The sequence below is a fragment of the Ammodytes marinus genome, assembly GCF_949987685.1.
Source record: "Ammodytes marinus genome assembly, chromosome: 9".
NCBI lineage: Eukaryota > Metazoa > Chordata > Actinopteri > Uranoscopiformes > Ammodytidae > Ammodytes > Ammodytes marinus.
Genome location: NC_137213.1, coordinates 32,460,838 through 32,484,718, shown reverse-complemented (window position 1 = coordinate 32,484,718; position 23,881 = coordinate 32,460,838). Strand labels below are relative to the sequence as shown.

The 23,881-nt window shown below is 40.2% G+C and overlaps 1 protein-coding gene across 1 annotated transcript; it reads right to left on the bottom strand.

Annotated features, from left to right (window-relative positions):
- Positions 1 to 7,916: 7,916 nt before the first annotated feature.
- Positions 7,917 to 22,711, bottom strand: LOC307255508 (uncharacterized protein). Its single transcript, XM_080034194.1, is given in 15 exon segments — positions 7,917 to 9,120; positions 9,519 to 9,690; positions 9,692 to 9,817; positions 10,526 to 10,791; positions 10,929 to 10,933; positions 12,415 to 12,670; positions 13,103 to 13,268; positions 13,733 to 14,028; positions 14,443 to 14,721; positions 14,961 to 15,010; positions 15,538 to 15,808; positions 16,399 to 16,497; positions 18,519 to 18,764; positions 21,218 to 22,027; positions 22,426 to 22,711. Coding segments are annotated over 15 exon segments (4,038 nt in total). The 5' UTR covers positions 22,610 to 22,711; the 3' UTR covers positions 7,917 to 8,308.
- Between the last annotated feature and the right edge of the window lie 1,170 nt (positions 22,712 to 23,881).

The window sequence follows — 23,881 nt, the reverse complement described above, 5'->3', positions numbered from 1 at the left end:
ATATGGAAGGTCCTCTCTCTTCTATAGTTCTGTTTTGAATCAAACCGTTCTCTGCCATGAAGCTCCTCTGCAAACAAATCTAGACTCTGTCATCAGAGACCATTGAAGTTTAACAGTGTGTGACTCCCTCTAGTGGATGTTGTGGAGTATTGTGTTGTCTTTGCTCCAAAGGTTTTTGTACAGAGTTTTGGTGTTTCCTGTCACTGTGGGCTGCAGAGCACAGTAGTACACAGCAGAGTCAGACAGCTGAAGCTTCTGGATCTTCAGAGGAACTGATCTTGAGGTGGAATTCAGTGTGGAAGAAAATCTTTCCCCAACCTTTTCCTCTGTTTTCTCCTGGCCAAATGTATAGCGACTCAGTATGAATTTGGGACTGTTGTTTCCATCCTGTTTGTACCAGAAGAGATAACCATTTGTTGAACTGATGTTATAATGACAGCCAAGTGTGACTGCCTCTCCTTCAGTAGCAGACACATCTCCTTCTGGTTGCAGCACGTTGTCTTTCTGTGCTCTGCATCCTGTAAAACAGCAACAAACAGTATCAGTGAGCTGTTACAGAATCATGTCAACGTTGGCTTGATGTCAAATAATCAGAGTTGTGTTCATACCAAGGCACATAGCAGCCAGCAGCACTGAGATGAACCGAGGTGTCATGTCTGCAGTGTTGAGTAACTGTGAGCTACAGCAAGTATAATGCAGGCTGTGATCTCTCTGTCTAGTCTTCATCAACATTACGTTGGTGGGTTAGAAGGAAGAGCCTGATCACAGTGAAAGGGCTCATTCACAGACCTGTGTTATTCCCCCTACTGGCAGCTTCACGCTAACACTATACTGCAGCTCTCCATTCCTACTAGAACTTGTCTTCTGTGTAGGCATCACAGATAATTTGGTTTGATTGTATTTTATTATTTTGTCATGCATAAACAACATACCCAGCAAGACCCCAGTTTTAAAACAAACAGACCAGAAATGAAAAATGCTTAACAATACTTCTACTGACAAAAAAATAACAGTGTGTGACTCCCTCTAGTGGACGTTGTGGAGTATTGTGTTGTCTTTGCTCCAAAGGTTTTTGTACAGAGTTTTGGTGTTTCCTGTCACTGTGGGCCTCACAGCACAGTAGTACACAGCAGAGTCAGACACTGCAGCAGAGGAGATCTGCAGATTAAACTCCTTTGTTTTTTTGTCCTGTGTTAAGGACAACTTTGCCGTTTTCTCTGAATATTCTGCGATGAGAATTTGGGGAGATGAACTGGACTTCTGTTGATACCAGAAGAGGTTCTGTACAGTCCCTGAATAGTTGCAGGAGAGAGTCACATGTTTCCCTTCCAAAGCCAGCACTACATCTTCAAATGGTCTCACTAAGTCCTCAGAGGATCCTGAAAAGAACAAAGATATGCTTCATTATGACATTTGTATTTTTTAAGTTTAATGGTAAAAACATTTAAAATTGTCTCACCAGTATGCAAGATAACCATTATCATCCAAACTAAAAAGAGCTGCATAATTTCCACCTGTACTGAAGGAAGCACAGAGAGAACACAGCAGCTCTTCAGCTCCAAAATGAATCATTTCATATTCAGTTGTGTAGCTCCTCCTCTTGCTGTGCTCTGTTTACATTCAGACTGGTGGAAGCTTTAGAAATGACAGTGATGGTTTGTCATTGATGTGGATCTGCTGCTCATGTGAATCCTCCCACAGTGTTTCATTAGCAGCTGTAACCACAGTGACTCTGATAAAACAGGAATGAGCAGAATCCATCTGATATGATGCTGTGGGTTGAATACCACTTCCCTCCTCTTTGAAGAGCAGTCAGATATCTGTGTTCAGGTTTTTGTACAGCCTCTTCTACACTTTGTATCACTGTGTCTCTAGAGCACAGTAGTAGAGACCTGTGTCTGCCAGGGTTGGCTCTTTGATGGTCAGTTTAGTGGAACTTGTTGATGTTTGAGATTCATATCGTTTATCAGGAATATATTCAGATGATTTTCTTCCTTTTGCTCCTTTCCAGAGTATAAACTGAGGAGCCTGGAGGTCAGAATGATGTCTGTACCAGTAAAGGGTTATGCTATCACGAGTTGTCTCATATTGACATGTGAGTGTGACAGATGCTCCTTCTCTTCCACTGACTTCATCTCCTTCAGGAGAGATTGTGTCTCCAGCTATTAGTCCTGGAAGAAGCAGAGAAAATGAAGCCATTAGACTAACATTGTTCGTGAGCCTGAGAGGAGAGCACAGTGGAAAATGTCAACTGTACAGTGTTACTCTGTGGTCAGAAACAGCTCAAGTGCTGAGAGATTTCTGCTTTGAACTTCAGTTAACATCAATATTTATAAAATAATAAAAACATGTTGTTGCTTTGTGTCTCACCAAAGAAAAGAGCAGCAAGAATAATCCACAGCCAATGTTCCATCTCTACAACAAGGTTTAAATCAACAGGAGAAACTAGCTTATGTTCAACAGTCAGTCTGAGAATTGTTCTCTTCACAGCAGCAGTTATTATTGACTCAATGGTTGAACACAGAGCAGAAGTAGTGCTCCGCCTACTTGATGATGTCGCCCTCTAGTGGAGGTAAAGAGTTCATTACAACAGTGTGGAGAAAAGGCTTCATCAGCTTGTCAGTGTGTCAGCTTGTGTTTTTGTACAGAGACTGTGGGTTTGCTGTCACTGTGGGCCTCACAGCACAGTAGTACAGAGCAGAGTCAGACACTGCAGCAGAGGAGATCTGCAGATCCATTCTGGTTTTATCCTCACTCACTGTAACAGACAGTCTAGAGGCCGATTCATGTTGTGAACCCAAGTTAAAGAGGAGGAACTGTGGAGGTTTTCCTGGATATTGTCGATACCAATAAAACGGATCCCTACCAGTTACTTGTTTGTTGAATCTGTAGGACAGAGTAGCAGTGCTGCCTTCTAAACTGTTCTCTTCATCATTGACTGGAGTGAGTTGTTCACAGCTGACACCTAAAGGAAAAGAAAACTCTGTTATTACATGTCGTAAATAACTCAAAGGATTCATATTCAGATATTATTTAAATAACACTTTTTACTATCGCAAAAATGTCACATACCTGATAAAATAGTGCCAAACATCAGAGAAAATACAAAATAGTCCAATGACAGCATGTTGAATAAAGGTAATGTTTGTGGCATGTGTTTTGAACTCTGCTGAATATGGAAGGTCCTCTCTCTTCTATAGTTCTGTTAGGAATCAAACCGTTCTCTGCCATGAAGCTCCTCTGCAAACAAATCTAGACTGTATCATCAGAGACCATTGAAGTCTAACAGTGTGTGACTCCCTCTAGTGGACGTTGTGGAGTATTGTGTTGTCTTTGCTCCAAAGGTTTTTGTACAGAGTTTTGGTGTTTCCTGTCACTGTGGGCTGCAGAGCACAGTAGTACACAGCACATTCAGACAGCTGAAGCTTCTGGATCTTCAGAGGAACTGATCTTGAGGTGGAATTCAGTGTGGAGGAAAATCTTTCCTTAAACTCGTCTGGTGTGTTCCCTTCATCCCGTATAATGCGGCTCAGTATGAATTTGGGGCTGTTGTTTCCATTCTGTTTGTACCAGAATAGAGTGGGACCTGTTGAACTTGTTTCAAATGTACAGTTAAGTGTGAGTGTCTGTCCTTCAGTAGCAATGACATTTCCTGTTGGCTGCATCACTCTGTCTTCTCCTTTATCTCTGGGGAAGAAGGGTACATGCAGAGGAAGAGATGAATCAATAAATATGATTGATTAAAGGAGAACAATCAGTAGGTTTAAAGAGTTACCTAGCCAGAGAGTCAGAATCAGGAGGTTTCTCAGCCAGTGTTTCATGTCTGCAGTGAGAGAGGAACAACATTGATACTCTGACGGATCTGGGCCTTCACATCATTGGTCCTTCCTCTTTATCATCTGCTGAGGATGTTGTCAGTGTCCACTTGATGGCGCTGTTGTTCAGTTAAAGGAGGAGCTGAAGTGTGTGAATGTTGAGTGAGCAGCTGTCAGGTTTTTGTACAGAGACTGTGGGTTTGCTGTCACTGTGGGCCTCACAGCACAGTAGTGCAGAGCAGAGTCAGACACTGCAGCAGAGGAGATCTGCAGATCCATTCTGGTTTTATCTTCACTCACTGTAACAGATAGTCTAGAGGTCGATTCATTTCGTGTTCCAAAGCTGAAGATGAGGAACTCTGGAGGTTTTCCTGGATATTGTCGATACCAGTAAAACTGATCACTAGCAGTTGCTTGTTTGTAGTATCTGTAGGACAGAGTAACGGTGCTGCCTTCTGAACTGTACTCTTCACCATTGACTGGAGTGAGTTGTTCACAGCTGACACCTAAAGGAAGAAAGGTTTGTTTTATATTTTATTACAAAACTCAAAAATGGATCATAATTATACAATTGTCCAATCATGCTTTAAAGAATGAATCCAAAATGTAACATACCTGCAAGAAAAGTGCCAAACATCAGAGAAAGTACATAGTAGTCAAATGACAGCATGTTGAATAAAGGTAATGTTTGTGGTCTGTGTGTATAACTGCTGAATATGGAAGTTTCTCTCTCTTCTATAGTTCACAATCAGCTTATCTCCTCCCTGACTCTCTGTCTCATCTTAGATCTGTATTTTCTTTCTGGCTGTGGTGTGTTTGAAAGCAGGAAGAAGGGATAGAGTTTCCCTGCGTTCTAAATCACATTTTTACTAATATGCCAACTGCAGCTGACTTTAAAATGTATGTGGTTAGCCTGTGGTATGTTACAATTGGGACCCTTATTAATTTCCTTATAACATAGCACCTTGAATTTGCCTCTTGCTTATACATCCGTCTTATTGCTGGTTGTTTTCACTCAGAGGCTTAGCCCAGTGATTTTTAACCAGTGTGCCGCGGCACACTAGTGTGCCGTGAGAGATCGTCAGGTGTGCCGTGGGAAATTATGTAATATCACCTAATTAACCATTGTCGGGGGTCTGTGCTGTAATAAAGTGTGGCAGATAATGTAATACTCTTCTACCGTATTAGACGGGGGTTTTTTCCCCTGGAAATAGGTCGTAAAAACTAGGGTCGTCGTCTTATATTCGGGCTCTAGTAGGCCAAGGCCTATTCGTTGTCCAGTAATGGACTGCCCGTTACCAGAGAGATCATTCAGCTTAATAATAATAATAATATATTTAATATATACAGCTCATTTCTCGCACTCAAAACGCTTTACATAGCTTCAGGGCCTCCAAGTTGTGTTTATTTAATTTTTGTAATCGGTTGGAACCAACACTGGCTGTCCTCTCAGAAGCGGCCAGGGCATGCGTGTGTGCAATGGGAGAGAGAACGCTTTGTGTGGAGAAAAAAAAAGAGGCATGGGAAATCGCCAAAGCCAATGCAAATCCTCGACTAATTATGTTGCAAGTCAACGTGTCAGAGGCAGGAATCGGCTGTGCGATCGACTTTTACTGTGGCTTTTTTAGCTGCGGGAGTTGCAGTGCTAAGGAGAGATTGCCAACTGCGCTTTCCTTTTACGCACACCACAGCCGCCGTAATGTTCATATTTCATCGTTTGCATCAAAGCCCTAATGATAATAAGAATAAGAGGCTTTATTTAAACGCTGTCCATGCGGTCGTTGTGATTGTAACTTTATCGGCTGTAAACTGAAACTAACGGAGATCGCGGAAGCCTTCCAATCGACAACGGTAACGTGCCCCGGTTATCATTTCAGCCTTAAACCACGGAGTTGATAGCTGTCGTTTCAGCACTAGGCTATGTGAATAACTATGAGCATTAGATAAATGTTGCGTCTCAGATGCCGAAGACAGCAGGGAGGATGACCCGCAATGCCACGACCGAACCAGAGCATAAGAGAGATGACAGCGAGAGCGATCACAGCGGGGCAGAGGAATAAAGTCTGTGGTAAACACATCAGAGTTCGGTCTATTTGCACTACTGTTCATTTGCAATGAAGAAAAGTGTTTTATTCAATGCGTTTTTATTTTCGTATATTATTTTAATAAATACAATTAATTTCCTTCTAAAAACAAGATCTGGTCTTCAAATATTTTTTCCAAATATGAGTTTTGAAAAACGGGGGGTCGTCTTAGAATCAGGGTCGTCTTATATTCGGACCAATACGGTATATGTATTATATGTACTGTGTTAGAGTGTAATTTTGTGTCATTTTGGTTGGTGGTGTGCCCCAGGATTTTGTAAATGTAAAAAATGTGCCGCGGCTCAAAAAAGGTTGAAAATCACTGGCTTAGCCAATGTGAAGTAACTTCTGCTGCAGTGGATTGTGGGCCAGAATCACCAAGAAAGCATTGTGTTAACACAAAAAATTGGACATTAGGGTATATTTCAGTATGTTGCATTTTACCACATATATTGGTGAGGGCCTCAAAAGGCAGGTAGGTGGTATTCCATTTCCATTCCAATATACAGAGGGTTATTCCAACAAGAACGAGCAGGGAAAATGTTACAAAGGCCGCACAAATCAACATAGACAGTTTGTTAGAATGAAACTGTTCTTCATCTTTACTGAGGCTGATGAGTAGCAGGAAGCAGCTGAGCTGGCAGGTCACTTGACTTAACTAAGTACATTTTCTCCTATAGTTTAGTACAATTTTCAGGTACTTCTACTTTATTTAGTATTACCATATCCTGATTATTTTACTCTACAGGCAAACATGTTACTTTAATTAAACTGCATTAATCTGGAGTCTGTAGTTACAAGTTATTTTTTAGATCAATATTTCACATTAACCCATTGATGACTATGGCAATCTACTGTAGGATGCATGTCCTTAATGCCTGAGGGTTTTCTGAAAAAATAGTACGAATTGTCAAGTCTACCAAAACGTTAATATCTAAGCCTGTGTAGCACATAGAAACATGAAATAAAATACATTTAAAAGTTAAGGTTCACAGGTTTCATTTAAACATGCTCCCTTAGCGCTTACAAACCAACACATTTTTCTAAAAATTGTCAAAATTAGATGGGAAAAAAGAATAAATAATATAAAATATTTAAAAATGTGCTAAATGAGGTTATAATCCTGCTTCCTTTTAGCATGGATAGTAGTGACTGAGTGTGTAGTGGAGGGATAAAGATAGACAGATATAGGAAGGAGGAGATAGCTTTATTTTATAATTGAGATAAGTTATCATTGGCACCATAAATACGACTTCCCAGTACAACTGGAACGCAGATTGACTCTCGCTGTCGGGAGCCGATCAGCTGGTCCAAACGGCTGTATACCACGGAGATGAAAACGAAACTGAAACTTAACCATCGCCTGGCTGGGCTGAATTTGTGTTGGAGCAACAAAATATAGCCTAAATTCATAAATATTGTTAATAAATAGATGCAATGTGTTGTGTGATTTTCGTCAGTAACCTATAGTAGACTTTGATTCTGCACACCAAACGCCACTAACTGTTCTGTAATACACCATCGCCGACACAGCTGGCGTATTTTTTAGATTTTTTTTAGATTTTTTGATTGACTGATTTTCGGCAAACCACACAACTTTTGGGTGGTCATGTGGTCTTAAAAAATCAACAAAACCCACCTCATGTCTATTTGAACCAATGACGGTGCATTCTATGCTGTGCATGCCATGAAAAATAGATAAAGTAACAATGCTGCGTGACCAGGCAGGAGATACAATGTGGCATCGCGCAGCAGCTGTCATCAATGGGTTAAAAACACATTTCTGAATTTTGATATTTTATTTCATCTTTATTTACCAGGCTGGTCATTAAGAACACATTCTTATTTAGAAAGATGGCCTGGCAGGACAAAAGCCTTTTAGCACAGTATAAGACCAACAGCGGCACAGTGTTGCTGTCCTCTGAGATATAAACATTTTTATAAAACCTCAGAGTTCCTCATTTGTACCTTTAGTTTAGTTTTATTTGTGCAAATAAACAAGATTAAAATGGCAAGAAGATGCACATAGAAATACATAAATGCACAGGTGGGACAAAAGAACCATCGCAGGGCTTATAAAGGATGTCCACCTGACATTAAAATACAATAAGGTAACCTTGATAATAAAAACAACATGTGGTCTACAAAACAAATAAATGTGATTATAGATTACTTTACAAATGTACGAAGTGCTGAGAACCAAATATGGAGGATGACTTAAGGTCAGGTGCTTTCTTTCATAAGACCCATGCAGTGGAATAGAATCAACTGCTTTTAAATTTACATTTACACAGCAACAAATGAGAAGATGTCAATGTCCCGCCCATCATGTTTGATTAATAGCTGATCTCTGAAAGTTTAAGAATGAAAACACAGAGTTTAACCCACTGCCCCTTAAATCACTTCTGTCTATTTCAGTTTACTGAACTCAGCAGTGGATCGCGAATGAGGCCAAAGTCCAACATAGAGTGGCTGAGTGAATGTGGTCTGGACTCTGTGCAGGAGAGTCATGGTCATGGTTTCAGAGACGCTGTAGAAGGACAGAAGACCTGCACTGTGATCCAGGTACACTCCTACTCTGGAGGACCGCGGACCTGAGATGGGAGTACCGACGTTATTGTGCCAAAAGGTACAACTGTATGGGTCACAATATAACGCCCAAGATTTGTAGTTGTGTCCAAATCCACTAAGAAACCCTGCTCTGCTGATATTCCTGTATGTGACTGCTATAGTAACTCCTCCTCCTGTCCACTCCACCTCCCAGTAACAACGTCCAGTCAGACTCTCTGTACTCAGGACCTGAGGGTAATGGCTGAACACGTCTCTGTGCCTATAATAAGACTGTTCTTCTTCCATTTTTTTCACCTTCCTGTTCCCATCAGATATTAACAGCATTGAGTTTGCTGTGTATGAATCCAGTGTGATTTCACGTGAATATCTTAAGAATCCGCCTCTGGTCTTTGGCTCTGGTTGTGGCAGTAAAACATCTACGAACATCTTCATCACCTCATCATGTTGAGAGCAGAGGTTCTTCTGGAGATTCTTGGAGGGCTCCACCAGCTTGTGTTTCTTTAATGGAGCCGCATCATAATGAGGCTGGAGGTGTTTCTCACAGTAGGATGCCATACAGAACAGACAGGACTTGAAGGCTTTCAGTTGTCTCCCAGTGCAGAAATCACAGGCCACATCTCCAGGTCCAGCGTACCGGGTTTGTTCAGAGTCTGAAAAGTTAGGAAAGTACTGGATTTTAAATCTTGTGTTTTCAAAGTTTGAAATGCATTTGAAATCTGAACACATAATTGGAAAATGCAGGATTTCAAGACAGGACACATTGGACACACAACTTGGATGTTATTGTTTAGTCTTTTTTATATTAATATGGAGAATCCATGTGCCTTTTCATCAATAGCTTTATTAGGTGATTTTCAATATACATCATATGAACAATCTTCCATTTTACAGATAGGTCACATATGGAATCATATGCATGTTATTTTTTTTCCCCTAATACATATAATTAAATAATAAATAAATAAAATAAATTAAGGAATAAGTTGAACTTTTATCTTGAAAGTGCTGGAAACGTGCTTAGATGTTACTCTTAAAAAGCCATACGAACCCTGAGCATGGCAGAGATCAGCAGCTGCAGCTTGGAGTCCAGTCTTCTTTAGTTTCTCCACTAACTCTGCTAACATGGTGTTTTTCAGCAGCACAGGCCTCGGGGTGAAGGTGTGCCTACACTGAGGGCAGCTGTGGATTTTCTTCTCATCCTCTTCATCCCAGAAGCTGTTAAATACAGTTCATGCAGTAGCTGTGTCCACAGGCAAGAGTCACCGGATCCCTCAGTAGATCCAGACAGATGGAACAAGAGAAGGTTTCCCGGTCCAGATCAACTCCTTTCTGCGCCATTTCTCCTCTCTGTGTCAGCAACTGTCTAAGTTTCATTTACTCAAAACTGCAACTAGTTTGAGCGCTGATCAGAACAACATGTGTGTGCAGTGAATGGGGCCTTGTCAGCTCACTACATGTTTGTTCCACCTATCTGTCAAACTGTAGATCTAAAGGGGAGGGAACAATGACATGACAGAGCGGAGCTGGCTGTGTTTGTGAACAGGAAGAAGGGGGAGCGGTTATCAAGCTGTGAGTTATTCCAGGACAAAGAGCAGCGCTCTGAATTAACACTTTGTTTGCTCAAGCTAGCTGGTGTGTGTGTGTGTCTGTGTGCCAGCTTCAAAACTGTATTTTTAGAAAGTGCTATGTAAATAAAACCTGAAATAATGGGATGAAAGAAAAATGTGGAACTTTTCAACAGCAGTGTCAGGTGTTTTTAAAAGCTGCTGTTTTTTACTCTTTGACTGGTGAACTGTGGGACCACTAGATGTTTGCTGGGGACTTAAATGCCTGAGAAAATAAATTGTTAGTTTATCTCGCACTATAAATTATAACTGAAACAAAAGTGTCAAAAGTTAGAGTCTCATTATTGACGATAATCTAGACTGTATCATCAGAGACCATTGAAGTTTAACAGTGTGACTCCCTCTAGTGGACGTTGTGGAGTATTGTGTTGTCTTTGCTCCAAAGGTTTTTGTACAGAGTTTTGGTGTTTCCTGTCACTGTGGGCCTCACAGCACAGTAGTACACAGCAGAGTCAGACACTTCAGCAGAGGAGATCTGCAGAATAAACTCCTTTGTTTTTCTGTCATGTGTTAAAGACAACTTTGCTGTTGTCTCTGAATATTCTGTGATGAGAAGCTGTGGAGACGAACTGGACTTCTGTTGATACCAGAAGAGGTTGTTGACAGTCCCTGAATAGTTGCAGGAGAGAGTCACATGTTTCCCTTCCAAAGCCAGCACTACATCTTCAAATGGTTTCACTAAATCCTCAGAGGATCCTGAAAAGAACAAAGATATGTTGTGACATTTTTATTTATTTTAAATTTGTTTAATGGTGAAAATAAATTAAAGTTGGCTCACCAGTATGAAACATGAACATTATCATCCAAACTAAAACAAGCTGCATAATTTCCACCTGTACTGAAGGAAGCACAGAGAGAACACAGCAGCTCTTCAGCTCCAAAATGAATCATTTCATATTCAGTTGTGTAGCTCCTCCTCTTGCTGTGCTCTGTTTACATTCAGACTGGTGGAAGCTTTATATTTTTTTTATTTAACCTTTATTTATACTCAAGATATCATTGAGGGGTGACCCTCATTTACAATGATGTCAAGAAACAAAAACAACAATACATACACAATATACAATGCAAATAGATCAAATACACAACAGCTGGTAAAGAAAAACATTTTAGACAGAAGTGTAGAGTGGCTGGAACTCAAATTAAATTGGTAAAAGTACAATATGGCCTAATTAAAACCGTTACAGTTAGAGTTTGGTAGATTTAAGATAGTATGTTTAAATTGGTTAAAGGATATCATTGTATTCATTTTAATGTGTTGCTCTAAGACATGACAGTGATGGTTTGTCATTGATGTGGATCTGCTGCTCATGTGAATCCTCCCACTCTGTTTCATTAGCAGCTGTAACCACAGTGACTCTGACAAAACAGGAATGAGCAGAATCCATCTGATATGGAGCTGTGGGTTGAATACCACTTCCCTCCTCTTTGAAGAGTAGTCAGATATCTGTGTTCAGGTTTTTGTACAGCCTCTTCTACACTTTGTATCACTGTGTCTCTAGAGCACAGTAGTAGAGACCTGTGTCTGCCAGGGTTAGCTCTCTGATGGTCAGTTTAGTGGAACTTGTTGATGTTTGAGATTCATATCGTTTATCAGGAATATATTCAGATGTGCTGCCTTTTGCTCCTTTCCAGAGTATAAACTGAGGAGCCTGGAGGTCAGAATGATGTCTGTACCAGTAAAGGGTTATGCCATCACTAGTTGTCTCATATTGACATGTGAGTGTGATAGATGCTCCTTCTCTTCCACTGACTTCATCTCCTTCAGGAGAGATTGTGTCTCCAGCTATTAGTCCTGGAAGAAGCAGAGAAAATGAAGCCATTAGACTAACATTGTTCATGAGCCTGAGAGGAGAAGACAGTGGAAAATGTCAACTGTACAGTGTTACTCTGTGGACAGAAACAGCTCAACTGTTCTGAACTCCAGTTTACAACAATTGTTAGAAAATAATAAAAACATGTTGTTGCTTTGTGTCTCACCAAAGAAAAGAGCAGCAAGAATAATCCACAGCCAATGTTCCATCTCTACAACCAGGTTTAAATCAACAGGAGAAACTAGCTGATGTTCAACATTCAGTCTGAGAATTGTTCTCTTCACAGCAGCAGTTATTATTGACTCAATGGTTGAACACAGAGCAGAAGTAGTTCACCGCCTACTTGATGATGTCGCCCTCTAGTGGAGGTAAAGAGTTCATTACAACAGTGTGGAGAAAAGGCTTCAGCAGCCTGTCAGTGTGTCAGCTTGTGTTTTTGTACAGAGTTTTGGTGTTTCCTGTCACTGTGGGCCTCACAGCACAGTAGTACACAGCAGAGTCAGACACTGCAGCAGAGGAGATGTTCATGTGGATTCTGTCTAGTTCCACTTTAATCTTCAGTCCAGTGGTTTGTTCATTCACTACATTTCCTGAAGCAGAGTGTGAGATGAGGAACTGTGGAGGTTTTCCTGGATATTGTCGATACCAGAAGAAAGTATCACTAGATGATTTTGTGGGGTATGTGTAGGACAGAGTAACAGTGCTGCCTTCTAAACTGTTCTCTTCATCATCGACTGGAGTGAGTTGGTCACAGCTGACACCTAAAGGAAGACAAAACTCTGTTATTACATGTAATAAAAGACTCAAAGGATTCAAATTTGGATATTATAGGATTTAAACTTTTTTAATATATAGAGAAATAATTCCACCTACCTGTTAGTAAAGTGACAAACATCAGAGAAAGTACATAATATTCCAATAACAGCATGTTGAATAAAGGTAATGTTTGTGGTGTGTTTTGAACTCTGCTGAATATGGAAGTTCCTCTCTCTTCTATAGTTCTGTTTGGAATCAAACCGTTCTCTGCCATGAAGCTCCTCTGCAAACAAATCTAGACTGTATCATCAGAGACCATTGAAGTTTAACAGTGTGTGACTCCCTCTAGTGGACGTTGTGGAGTATTGTGTTGTCTTTGCTCCAAAGGTTTTTGTACAGAGTTTTGGTGTTTCCTGTCACTGTGGGCTGCAGAGCACAGTAGTACACAGCAGAGTCAGACAGCTGAAGCTTCTGGATCTTCAGAGGAACTGATCTTGAAGTTGAATTCAGTGTGGAGGAAAATCTTTCCTCAAACTCGTCTGGTGTGTTCCCTTCATCCCGTATAATGCGGCTCAGAATGAATCTGGGGCTGTTGTTTCCATCCTGTTTGTACCAGAATAGAGTGGGACCTGCAGAAGTTGTTTCATATGTACAGTTAAGTGTGAGTGTTGTCCTTGAGTAGCAATGACATCTCCTGTTGGCTGCATCACTCTGTCTTCTCCTTTACTCTCTGGGGAAGAAGAGAAAATGCAGAGGAAGAGTGAATCAATAAAGATGATTGATTAAAGGAGAACAATCAGTAGGTTTAAAGAGTTACCTAGCCAGAGAGTCAGAATCAGGAGGTTTCTCAGCCAGTGTTTCATGTCTGCAGTGAGAGAGGAACAACATTGATACTCTGATGGATCTGGGCCTTCACATCATTGGTCCTTCCTCTTTATCATCTGCTGAGGATGTTGTCAGTGTCCACTTGATGGAGCTGTTGTTCTATAAAAGCAGGAGCTGAAGTGTGTGAATGTTGAGTGAGCAGCTGTCAGGTTTTTGTACAGAGACTGTGGGTTTGCTGTCACTGTGGGCTTCACAGCACAGTAGTACAGAGCAGAGTCAGACACTGCAGCAGAGGAAATCTGCAGATCCATTCTGGTTTTATCCTCACTCACTGTAACAGACAGTCTAGAGGCCGATTCATTTCGTGATCCCAAGTGAAAGATGAGGAACTCTGGTGGCTTTCCTGGATATTGTCGATACCAGTAAAACTCATCACTACCAGTTGCTTTTTTGTAGTATCTGTAGGACAGAATAACAGTGCTGCCTTCTAAACTGTTCTCTTCACCATTGACTGGAGTGAGTTGTTCACAGCTGACACCTAAAGGAAAAGAAAACAGTGTTACAACACATTACAAAACTCAATTAATCACATTTAAAATATTTAAAAAAAAAACTTTAATCTAAGAATTTAACGAACTTGTTAGAAATGTGCCAAGCACCAGAGAAAGTACATAATAGTCCAATGACAGCATGTTGAATAAAGGTAATGTTTGTGTATTGAACTCTGCTGAATATGGAAGTTCCTCTCTCTTCTATAGTTCTGTTTGGAATCAAACCGTTCTCTGCCATGAAGCTCCTCTGCAAACAAATCTAGACTGTATCATCAGAGACCATTGAAGTTTAACAGTGTGTGACTCCCTCTAGTGGACGTTGTGGAGTATTGTGTTGTCTTTGCTCCAAAGGTTTTTGTACAGAGTTTTGGTGTTTCCTGTCACTGTGGGCTGCAGAGCACAGTAGTACACAGCAGAGTCAGACACTTTAGCTGAGTTGATCACCAGATCTACACGTTTCTCTGTTTTGTTAATGTGAGCTGAGAACTCAGAAAGAGTTGGATGAATCAATCCTCCCTCTGTGATGTAGAGCAGGAACTCTGGTCTGGATCTCTGGTGTTGTCGGTACCACTGGATACTGTTGATAGCTCCTTCATATCTACAGGTCAGGGTGATGTTTCTTCCCTCTGCAACATGTTCTTCAATACTTTCTGGCTTGATGCTGTTCATGGAACCCAGAGCTGTAAAATGAGTTTAAATCATATGAGTTATTCTGCAACAGATTCTAACATCAAGAGACTCAATGGAAGTTTTTGACTTTTCTTTCGGTTTTTATTATTTTATGACTCATTCAATACACCAAATGTCTTTGTCTATCACGAAAATTATTACTTGACACAGATAAACATCTAATTATGAAATATCAAATATTTGATTAATAAGGCAGGTTGATTTAATGAGTCTATGTCCTAACACTCACCTATAAAGATAGAGAACAGTAAAAAGAGATGAAGCAACATGTCTTTGGATCTGTTAAAGTCAAACAGACAGCAGATGAGAAATGTTCTTTCTCTGAAGTAGAATAAAAAACTTAACAGCTTCTCTGGTGCACAGCTCTTCTCTTCAACATCAGGCTAGTTGGGCTTTTAGTTCTTCAGACATTTCTGCTCTGAGACAGAAATAATCTCATTGGTTAAACATCAGTGGGCGGGGCCAGTCACTTAAGTTATTTGTGTGCCAGAAGTGCTTTGACTTTGTCCACAGTGGAGAAATTCATTGTACTTTTTGAGATCGATTAAATAGATATCAGTAGAATGATTATTTTATTTGGAAATTAACTCAAACAGAATCATATTATGTTTAAAAGTGTAATCATGGTTCATTATTTTTCATGTAATATTTCCAATATCAAACCATGAAGTTTAACAGTGTGTGACTCCCTCTAGTGGACGTTGTGGAGTATTGTGTTGTCTTTGCTCCAAAGGTTTTTGTACAGAGACTGTGGGTTTCCTGTCACTGTGGGCCTCACAGCACAGTAGTACACAGCAGAGTCAGACACTGCAGCAGAGGAGATCTGCAGATGGACTTGATTTCTCTCCTCATTCAGTTCAGCAGTCAGTCGAGGGTGTGGAGGTTTTGCTTCCACCACTGAAGGCTCTTTAGTGTCAGTGATCAGGAGCAGGAACTGAGGAGCAGATCCAGGATCCTGTCGATACCACTGGAGATTTTCTGCTTTAACTGAATAGTTACAGGACAGAGTAACAGTACGGCCCTCTGGGGAAAACTCTTCATCTCTGTTGGCAGTAATATCAGCTTCCAAGGTGTTACCTAGTGAGAGAAACAACATGTTATATTTAGAGTTCTATTCTACAGTGACAGATCCATCATTTGAGAAACATACGTACCTACGAGAGCTGCAAAGAACAAAACTACACCAAGTTTTTCCATGTTTACAGAAGTGAAATGCTGAATGTCGATGGTCAGTATGAATATGTTTTGTGAGTTGTGTTCTGTCTGATGTTCACAGTCGGAATCAAACAGTTATCTGCCATGAGGTACCTCTGCACTCAGTAGGTGGAGATTCATATGTCAAATATACTCCTGAAGGTTTTCAGACCATTGAAGTTTAAGAGTGTGTGACTCCCTCTAGTGGACGTTGTGGAGTATTATGTTGTCTTTGCTCCAAAGGTTTTTGTACAGAGTTTTGGTGTTTGCTGTCACTGTGGGCTGCAGAGCACAGTAGTACACAGCAGAGTCAGACACTGCAGCAGAGGAGATGTTCATGTGGATTCTGTCTTGTTCCACTTTAATCTTCAGTCCAGTGATTTGTTCATTCAATACATTTCCTGAAGCAGAATGTGAGATGAGGAACTGTGGAGGTTTTCCTGGATATTGTCGATACCAGAAGAAAGTATCACCAGTTGATTTCGTGGGGTATGTGTAGGACAGAGTAACAGTGCTGCCTTCTAAACCGTACTCTTCATCATTGACTGGAGTGAGCTGGTCACAGCTGACACCTAGAGAAAGAGAAAACTCTGTTATTCCATGTTAGTAAATTACTCAAAAGATTCACATTCAGATGTTATTTAAATTAAAAGATTTAGTATCATAATGATGTAACATACCTGTTAGAAATGTGCCAAGCATCAGATAAAAACATCGAACATAATAGTCCAATGACAGCATGTTGAATAAAGGTAATGTTTGTGGTTTGTGTACCAAACTCTGCTGAATATGGAAGTTCCTCTCTCTTCTATAGTTCTGTTTGGAATCAAACCGTTCTCTGTCATGAAGCTCCTCTGCAAACAAATCTAGACTGTATCATCGGAGACCATTGAAGTTTAACAGTGTGTGACTCCCTCTAGTGGACGTTGTGGAGTATTGTGTTGTCTTTGCTCCAAAGGTTTTTGTACAGAGTTTTGGTGTTTCCTGTCACTGTGGGCTGCAGAGCACAGTAGTACACAGCAGAGTCAGACAGCTGAAGCTTCTGGATCTTCAGAGGAACTGATGTCTCGTTGATTGTAGCAATAAATCTGTCTTTCTGGAATTCTGGAGCGTTATCTACCGATTTTCCATAAGACTTCAGCATGTACTTTGGAAAATCATTCACGTCTTGTTTGTACCAAAACAAAGTTGGACTTGCTCTAGTTGTTTCAAATGTACAGTTTAGTTTAACTGTCTGTCCTTGAGTAGCAACGACATCTCCTGTTGGCTGCATCACTCTGTCTTCTCCTTTACTCTCTGGGGAAGAAGAGAACATGCAGAGGAAGAGATGAATCAATAAAGATGATTGATTAAAGGAGAACAATCAGTAGGTTTAAAGAGTTACCTAGCCAGAGAGTCAGAATCAGGAGGTTTCTCAGCCAGTGTTTCATGTCTGCAGTGAGAGAGGAACAACATTGATACTCTGATGGATCTGGGCCTTCACATCATTGGCCCTTCCTCTTTATCATCTGCTGAGGAACTCTCAACATTTACATCTCATTTACATTTCAGGTGTTTAGCTGTCACAGCTCATTATGGCATTTCTAATCCGTCAACTTTACTGGAAAGTATTTAAGCTGTTTGTTTTTTGCAGAATTACACTTTTCATATTTTTCTCTTCGGATTGAAATCACAGATAACACTCTGCCAGGCTGCACCACAGATATTTAAACTTACTAAGGAAAAATGTCTCCCTGATCAAATTTTTTTTGAGGCCTTGGTACAGCAAAAAATGCATAATACACCAGCTTTATAACCACATTAGTGGGCAGTAGCATACATAAACTTTCATTTGTTAATTAATTAATTTTGTAGAATTTATTGGCATTTTTCAGAATAGACATTATAATTGGATTACAATAATCATCAGCAGGGGTTTCACGATCTCTATTGTAAGTCGGAAATCGATCTTAATGGTATCACAATCTCCACTTGGAATAAATGATTTAATGTTGACAATAAGGCCTTAGTGTGGTACATTGCAATAAGTATCGCTGATGGCACCATGTAGCCCACCAGTTTATTTTTTTAATTCAAAGAGTTATCATGGCATACAACTAAAGATACCTTTTTTATTGCCTTGGAATTAGGTTAAAGAAGCGTGGCACGCTGCAATCTTTCTACTGTACCACAGAACGGACAGACTTAATACATTTATTTTGTGTTGATTTTCTATAATTTAGTCAAATCAATAATCTTTGTTGTGTCCTTGTTAAATCATTGAACTGTAAATAACTAACCGGAAAATGATGGACGACCACTGTTTAATATGGTGCGGGTACACAGGAGCTGTTGGTCAGTCTGGGACCTCATTTGACAAATTAACTTTTTTTTTAAGGAGTCTTTAGCGAAATGACTCCAGGTTGCTTCATCACATAACATTGAAGTTTAACAGTGTGTGACTCCCTCTAGTGGACGTTGTGGAGTATTGTGTTGTCTTTGCTCCAAAGGTTTTTGTACAGAGTTTTGGTGTTTCCTGTCACTGTGGGCCTCACAGCACAGTAGTACACAGCAGAGTCAGACACTGCAGCAGAGGAGATCTGCAGATTCACACGTTGCTTTCCTTCAGTCAGATCAGTAAAGAACCTTTTGTCCGATTTCAGAGATTCTGCTGTTTTAGTGATGTTAGAACCTGAGATGTAGAGGAGGAACTCTGGTGGTTTTCCTGAATATTGTCGATACCAGAAGAAGTAGTCACTAGCAGTTGCTTCTGAGTCGTATCTGTAGGACAGAGTAACAGTGCTGCCTTCTAAACTGTTCTCTTCATCATTGACTGGAGTGAGTTGGTCACAGCTGACACCTAAAGGAAGAAAGGTTTGCTTTATATTGTGTTACAAAACTGAAAAACGAATCAATACAGTTGTGCAATCATACTTTAAAGAATGAATCCATAATGTAACATACCTGAAAGAAAAGTGCCAAACATCAGAGACAGTACATAGTACAGCATGTTGAATAAAGGTAATGTTTGTGGTCTGTGTGTATAACTGCTGAATATGGAAGTTTCTCTCTCTTCTATAGTTCACAATCAGCTTAGCTCCTCCCTGACTCTCTTTCAATCCGTGTACCTTCCGTTCAATCCATATCCGTTTGGAAATCAAAACACGAAAAACACTGTTTTTTTAATAATCATCCTCTCATCTACATTATATATTATACTAAAACAAATTTTATCAATTTTTAATCACAATTCATGACCAGGATATCAAATATGAGAATAATGGCCTAAATGTTGATTTTGAAAAATATTTTTCAATTTAGTGAAAGAAGTGCGTGCGCACGCGTGTGCTTGTGCGTGTGCGCGCGAGCCCAGAGGCGAACTTAACCATTGCGCAAAGGTAGGCTATTGCCTTGGGTCTCATAATCATCTAATACATGTTTGTTTTACTCTTCATTCATTAATCACCGATTACCAGCGCACTGGGAACTGAGGGACACATCCTACATTATTGATAATGTTATTGATACTCGTGATCAGCTGAGGCATGAGCCCCAGTGCAGACAGCTGCATATGAAAGCATTTTTATTGGTTAGGTCCACGAGTGAAAATTGCGTCTGAGGCGATCGTCGTCCCTGTCTCTTTTTTCCCTGTCTTCACTTCACTTGCCGAGTCAAAGTGGGCAATCGCCCAGTTTAAGGGGGCCGCGCGTGCGTGTGTGCTTGCGTGTGTGTGCGTGCGTGTGTGTGTGTGTGTCGAGGAAAGAAGAAACTTGTCTAGGCTATATTTTGTCCACGTTTAGGCTATAGGCTATCTGAATTGAGCTTTTTGTAAAATAAGGCACATTTAGATTTTCTGTTTGTCTCCTTTCCCATTTTCGTATGTAAAGGGCGACATGGAAAATACAAAATAAGAAATGGCAATAAATTCATGTTTTACAGGCATATTTTGAATAAAACAGTCCGTTTTTTAATTTTTTTTAATTAAACAAATAATTAAAAAATTAAATCAAACTATTTTTTTTAGTTTTTCGTGTTTTGATTTCCAAACAGATATCGATTGAACGGAAGATACACGGATTTCTGTCTCATCTTAGGTCTGTATTTTCTTTCTGGCTGTGGTATGTTTGAAAGCAGGAAGGAGATTTAGCGTTTCCCTGCGTTCTAAATCACATTTTACTAATATGCCAACTGCAGCTGACTTAGACATGTATGTGGTTAGCCTGTAGTATGTTACAATTGGGACAATTATTCATTTCCTCATAACATAGCACCTTACACTTGCCTCATGTATCCGTCTCATCGCTGGTTGTTTTCACTCAGAGGCTCAGCCGTGATGTAACTTCTGCTGCAGTGGATTGTGGGCCAGAATCACCAAGAAAGCATTGTGTTAACACAAAAAATAGGACATCAGGGTATCTTTCAGTATGTTGCATTGTAACATATATTGGTGAGGGCCTCAAAAGGCAGGTAGGTGGTATTCCATTCCAATATACAGAGGGTTATTCCAACAAGAACGAGCAGGGAAAATGTTACAAAGGCCGCACAAATCAACATAGACAGTTTGTTAGAATGAAACTGTTCTTTATCTTTACTGAGGCTGATGAGTAACAGGAAGCAGCTGAGCTGGCAGGTCACTTGACTTAACTTAGTACATTTTCTCCTATACTTTAGTACAATTTTCAAGTACTTCTACTTTATGTAGTATTACCATATCCAGATTATTTTACTCTACAGGCAAGTATGTTACTTTAATTAAACTGCATTAATCTGGAGTCTGTAGTTACAAGTTATTTTTTGGATCAATATTTCACATTAAAAACACATTTCTGAATTTTGATATTTTATTTCGTCTTTATTTACCAGGCTGGTCATTAAGAACACATTCTTATTTACAAAGATGGCCTGGCAGGACAAAAGCCTTTTAGCACAGTATAAGACCAACAGCGGCACAGTGTTGCTGTCCTCTGAGATTTACACTTTCATAAAACCTCAGAGTTCTTCATTCGTACCTTGATATGAAACAACAACATGTGGTCTACAAAACAAATGAATGTGATTATAGATTACTTTACAAATGTACAAAGTGCTGAGAACCAAATATGGATGGTAACTTAAGGTCAGGTGCTTTCTTTCATAAGACCCATGCAGTGGAATAGAATCAACTGCTTTTATATTTACATTCACACAGCAACAAATGAGAAGATGTTAATGTCCCGCCCATCATGTTTGATTAATAGCTGATCTCTGAATCTCTGAAAGTTTAAGAATGAAAACACAGAGTTTAACCCACTGCCCCTTAAATCACTTCCGTCTATTTCAGTTTACTGAACTCAGCAGTGGATTGCGAAGAAGGCCAAAGTCCAACACAGAGCGGCTGAGTGAATGTGGTCTGGACTCTGTGCAGGAGAGTCATGGTCATGGTTTCAGAGACGCTGTAGAAGGACAGAAGACCTGCACTGTGATCCAGGTACACTCCTACTCTGGAGGACTGAATATCTGAGATGTGAGTACCGATGTTATTATGCCAAAAGTTACAACTGTGTGTGTCACAACGTAACGCCCAAGATTTGTAATTGTTTCCAAATCCACTAAGAAACCCTGCTCTGCTGATATTCCTGTATGTGACTGCTATAGTAACTCCTCCTCCTGTCCACTCCACCTCCCAGTAACAACGTCCAGTCAGACTCTCTGTACTCAGGACCTGAGGGTAAAGGCTGAACACGTCTCTGTGCCTATAATAAGACTGTTCTTCATCCATTTTTTTCACCTTCCTGTTCCCATCAGATAATAACAGCCTTGAGTTTGCTGTGTATGAATCCAGTGTGATTTCACGTGAATATCTTAAGAATCCGCCTCTGGTCTTTGGCTCTGGTTGTGGCAGTAAAACATCTACGAACATCTTCATCACCTCATCATGTTGAGAGCAGAGGTTCTTCTGGAGATTCTTGGAGGGCTCCACCAGCTTGTGTTTCTTTAATGGAGCCGCATCATAATGAGGCTGGAGGTGTTTCTCACAGTAGGATGCCATACAGAACAGACAGGACTTGAAGGCTTTCAGTTGTCTCCCAGTGCAGAAATCACAGGCCACATCTCCAGGTCCAGCGTACCGGGTTTGTTCAGAGTCTGAAAAGTTAGGAAAGTACTGGATTTTAAATCTTGTGTTTTCAAAGTTTGAAATGCATTTGAAATCTGAACACATAATTGGAAAATGCAGGATTTCAAGACAGGACACATTGGACACACAACTTGGATGTTATTGTTTAGTCTTTTTTATATTAATATGGAGAATCCATGTGCCTTTTCATCAATAGCTTTATTAGGTGATTTTCAATATACATCATATGAACAATCTTCCATTTTACAGATAGGTCACATATGGAATCATATGCATGTTATTTTTTTTTCCCTAATACATATAATTAAATAATAAATAAATATAATAAATTAAGGAATAAGTTGAACTTTTATCTTGAAAGTGCTGGAAACGTGCTTAGATGTTACTCTTAAAAAGCCATACGAACCCTGAGCATAGCAGAGATCAGCAGCTGCAGCTTGGAGTCCAGTCTCCTTTAGTTTCTCCACTAAAACTGCTAACATGGTGTTTTTCAGCAGCACAGGCCTCGGGGTGAAGGTGTGCCTACACTGAGGGCAGCTGTGGATTTTCTTCTCATCCTCTTCATCCCAGAAGCTGTTAATACAGTTCATGCAGTAGCTGTGTCCACAGGCAACAGTCACCGGATCCCTCAGTAGATCCAGACAGATGGAACAAGAGAAGGTTTCCCGGTCCAGATCAACTCCTTTCTGCGCCATTTCTCCTCTCTGTGTCAGCAACTGTCTAAGTTTCATTTACTCAAAACTGCAACTAGTTTGAGCGCTGATCAGAACAACATGTGTGTGCAGTGAATGGGGCCTTGTCAGCTCACTACATGTTTGTTCCACCTATCTGTCAAACTGTAGATCTAAAGGGGAGGGAACAATGACATGACAGAGCGGAGCTGGCTGTGTTTGTGAACAGGAAGAAGGGGGAGCGGTTATCAAGCTGTGAGTCATTCCAGGACAAAGAGCAGCGCTCTGAATTAACACTTTGTTTGCTCAAGCTAGCTGGTGTGTGTGTGTGTCTGTGTGCCAGCTTCAAAACTGTATTTTTAGAAAGTGCTATGTAAATAAAACCTGAAATAATGGGATGAAAGAAAAATGTGGAACTTTTCAACAGCAGTGTCAGGTGTTTTTAAAAGCTGCTGTTTTTTACTCTTTGACTGGTGAACTGTGGGACCACTAGATGTTTGCTGGGGACTTAAATGCCTGAGAAAATAAATTGTTAGTTTATCTCGCACTATAAATTATAACTGAAACAAAAGTGTCAAAAGTTAGAGTCTCATTATTGACGATAATCTAGACTGTATCATCAGAGACCATTGAAGTTTAACAGTGTGACTCCCTCTAGTGGACGTTGTGGAGTATTGTGTTGTCTTTGCTCCAAAGGTTTTTGTACAGAGTTTTGGTGTTTCCTGTCACTGTGGGCCTCACAGCACAGTAGTACACAGCAGAGTCAGACACTTCAGCAGAGGAGATCTGCAGAATAAACTCCTTTGTTTTTCTGTCATGTGTTAAAGACAACTTTGCTGTTGTCTCTGAATATTCTGTGATGAGAAGCTGTGGAGACGAACTGGACTTCTGTTGATACCAGAAGAGGTTGTTGACAGTCCCTGAATAGTTGCAGGAGAGAGTCACATGTTTCCCTTCCAAAGCCAGCACTACATCTTCAAATGGTTTCACTAAATCCTCAGAGGATCCTGAAAAGAACAAAGATATGTTGTGACATTTTTATTTATTTTAAATTTGTTTAATGGTGAAAATAAATTAAAGTTGGCTCACCAGTATGAAACATGAACATTATCATCCAAACTAAAACAAGCTGCATAATTTCCACCTGTACTGAAGGAAGCACAGAGAGAACACAGCAGCTCTTCAGCTCCA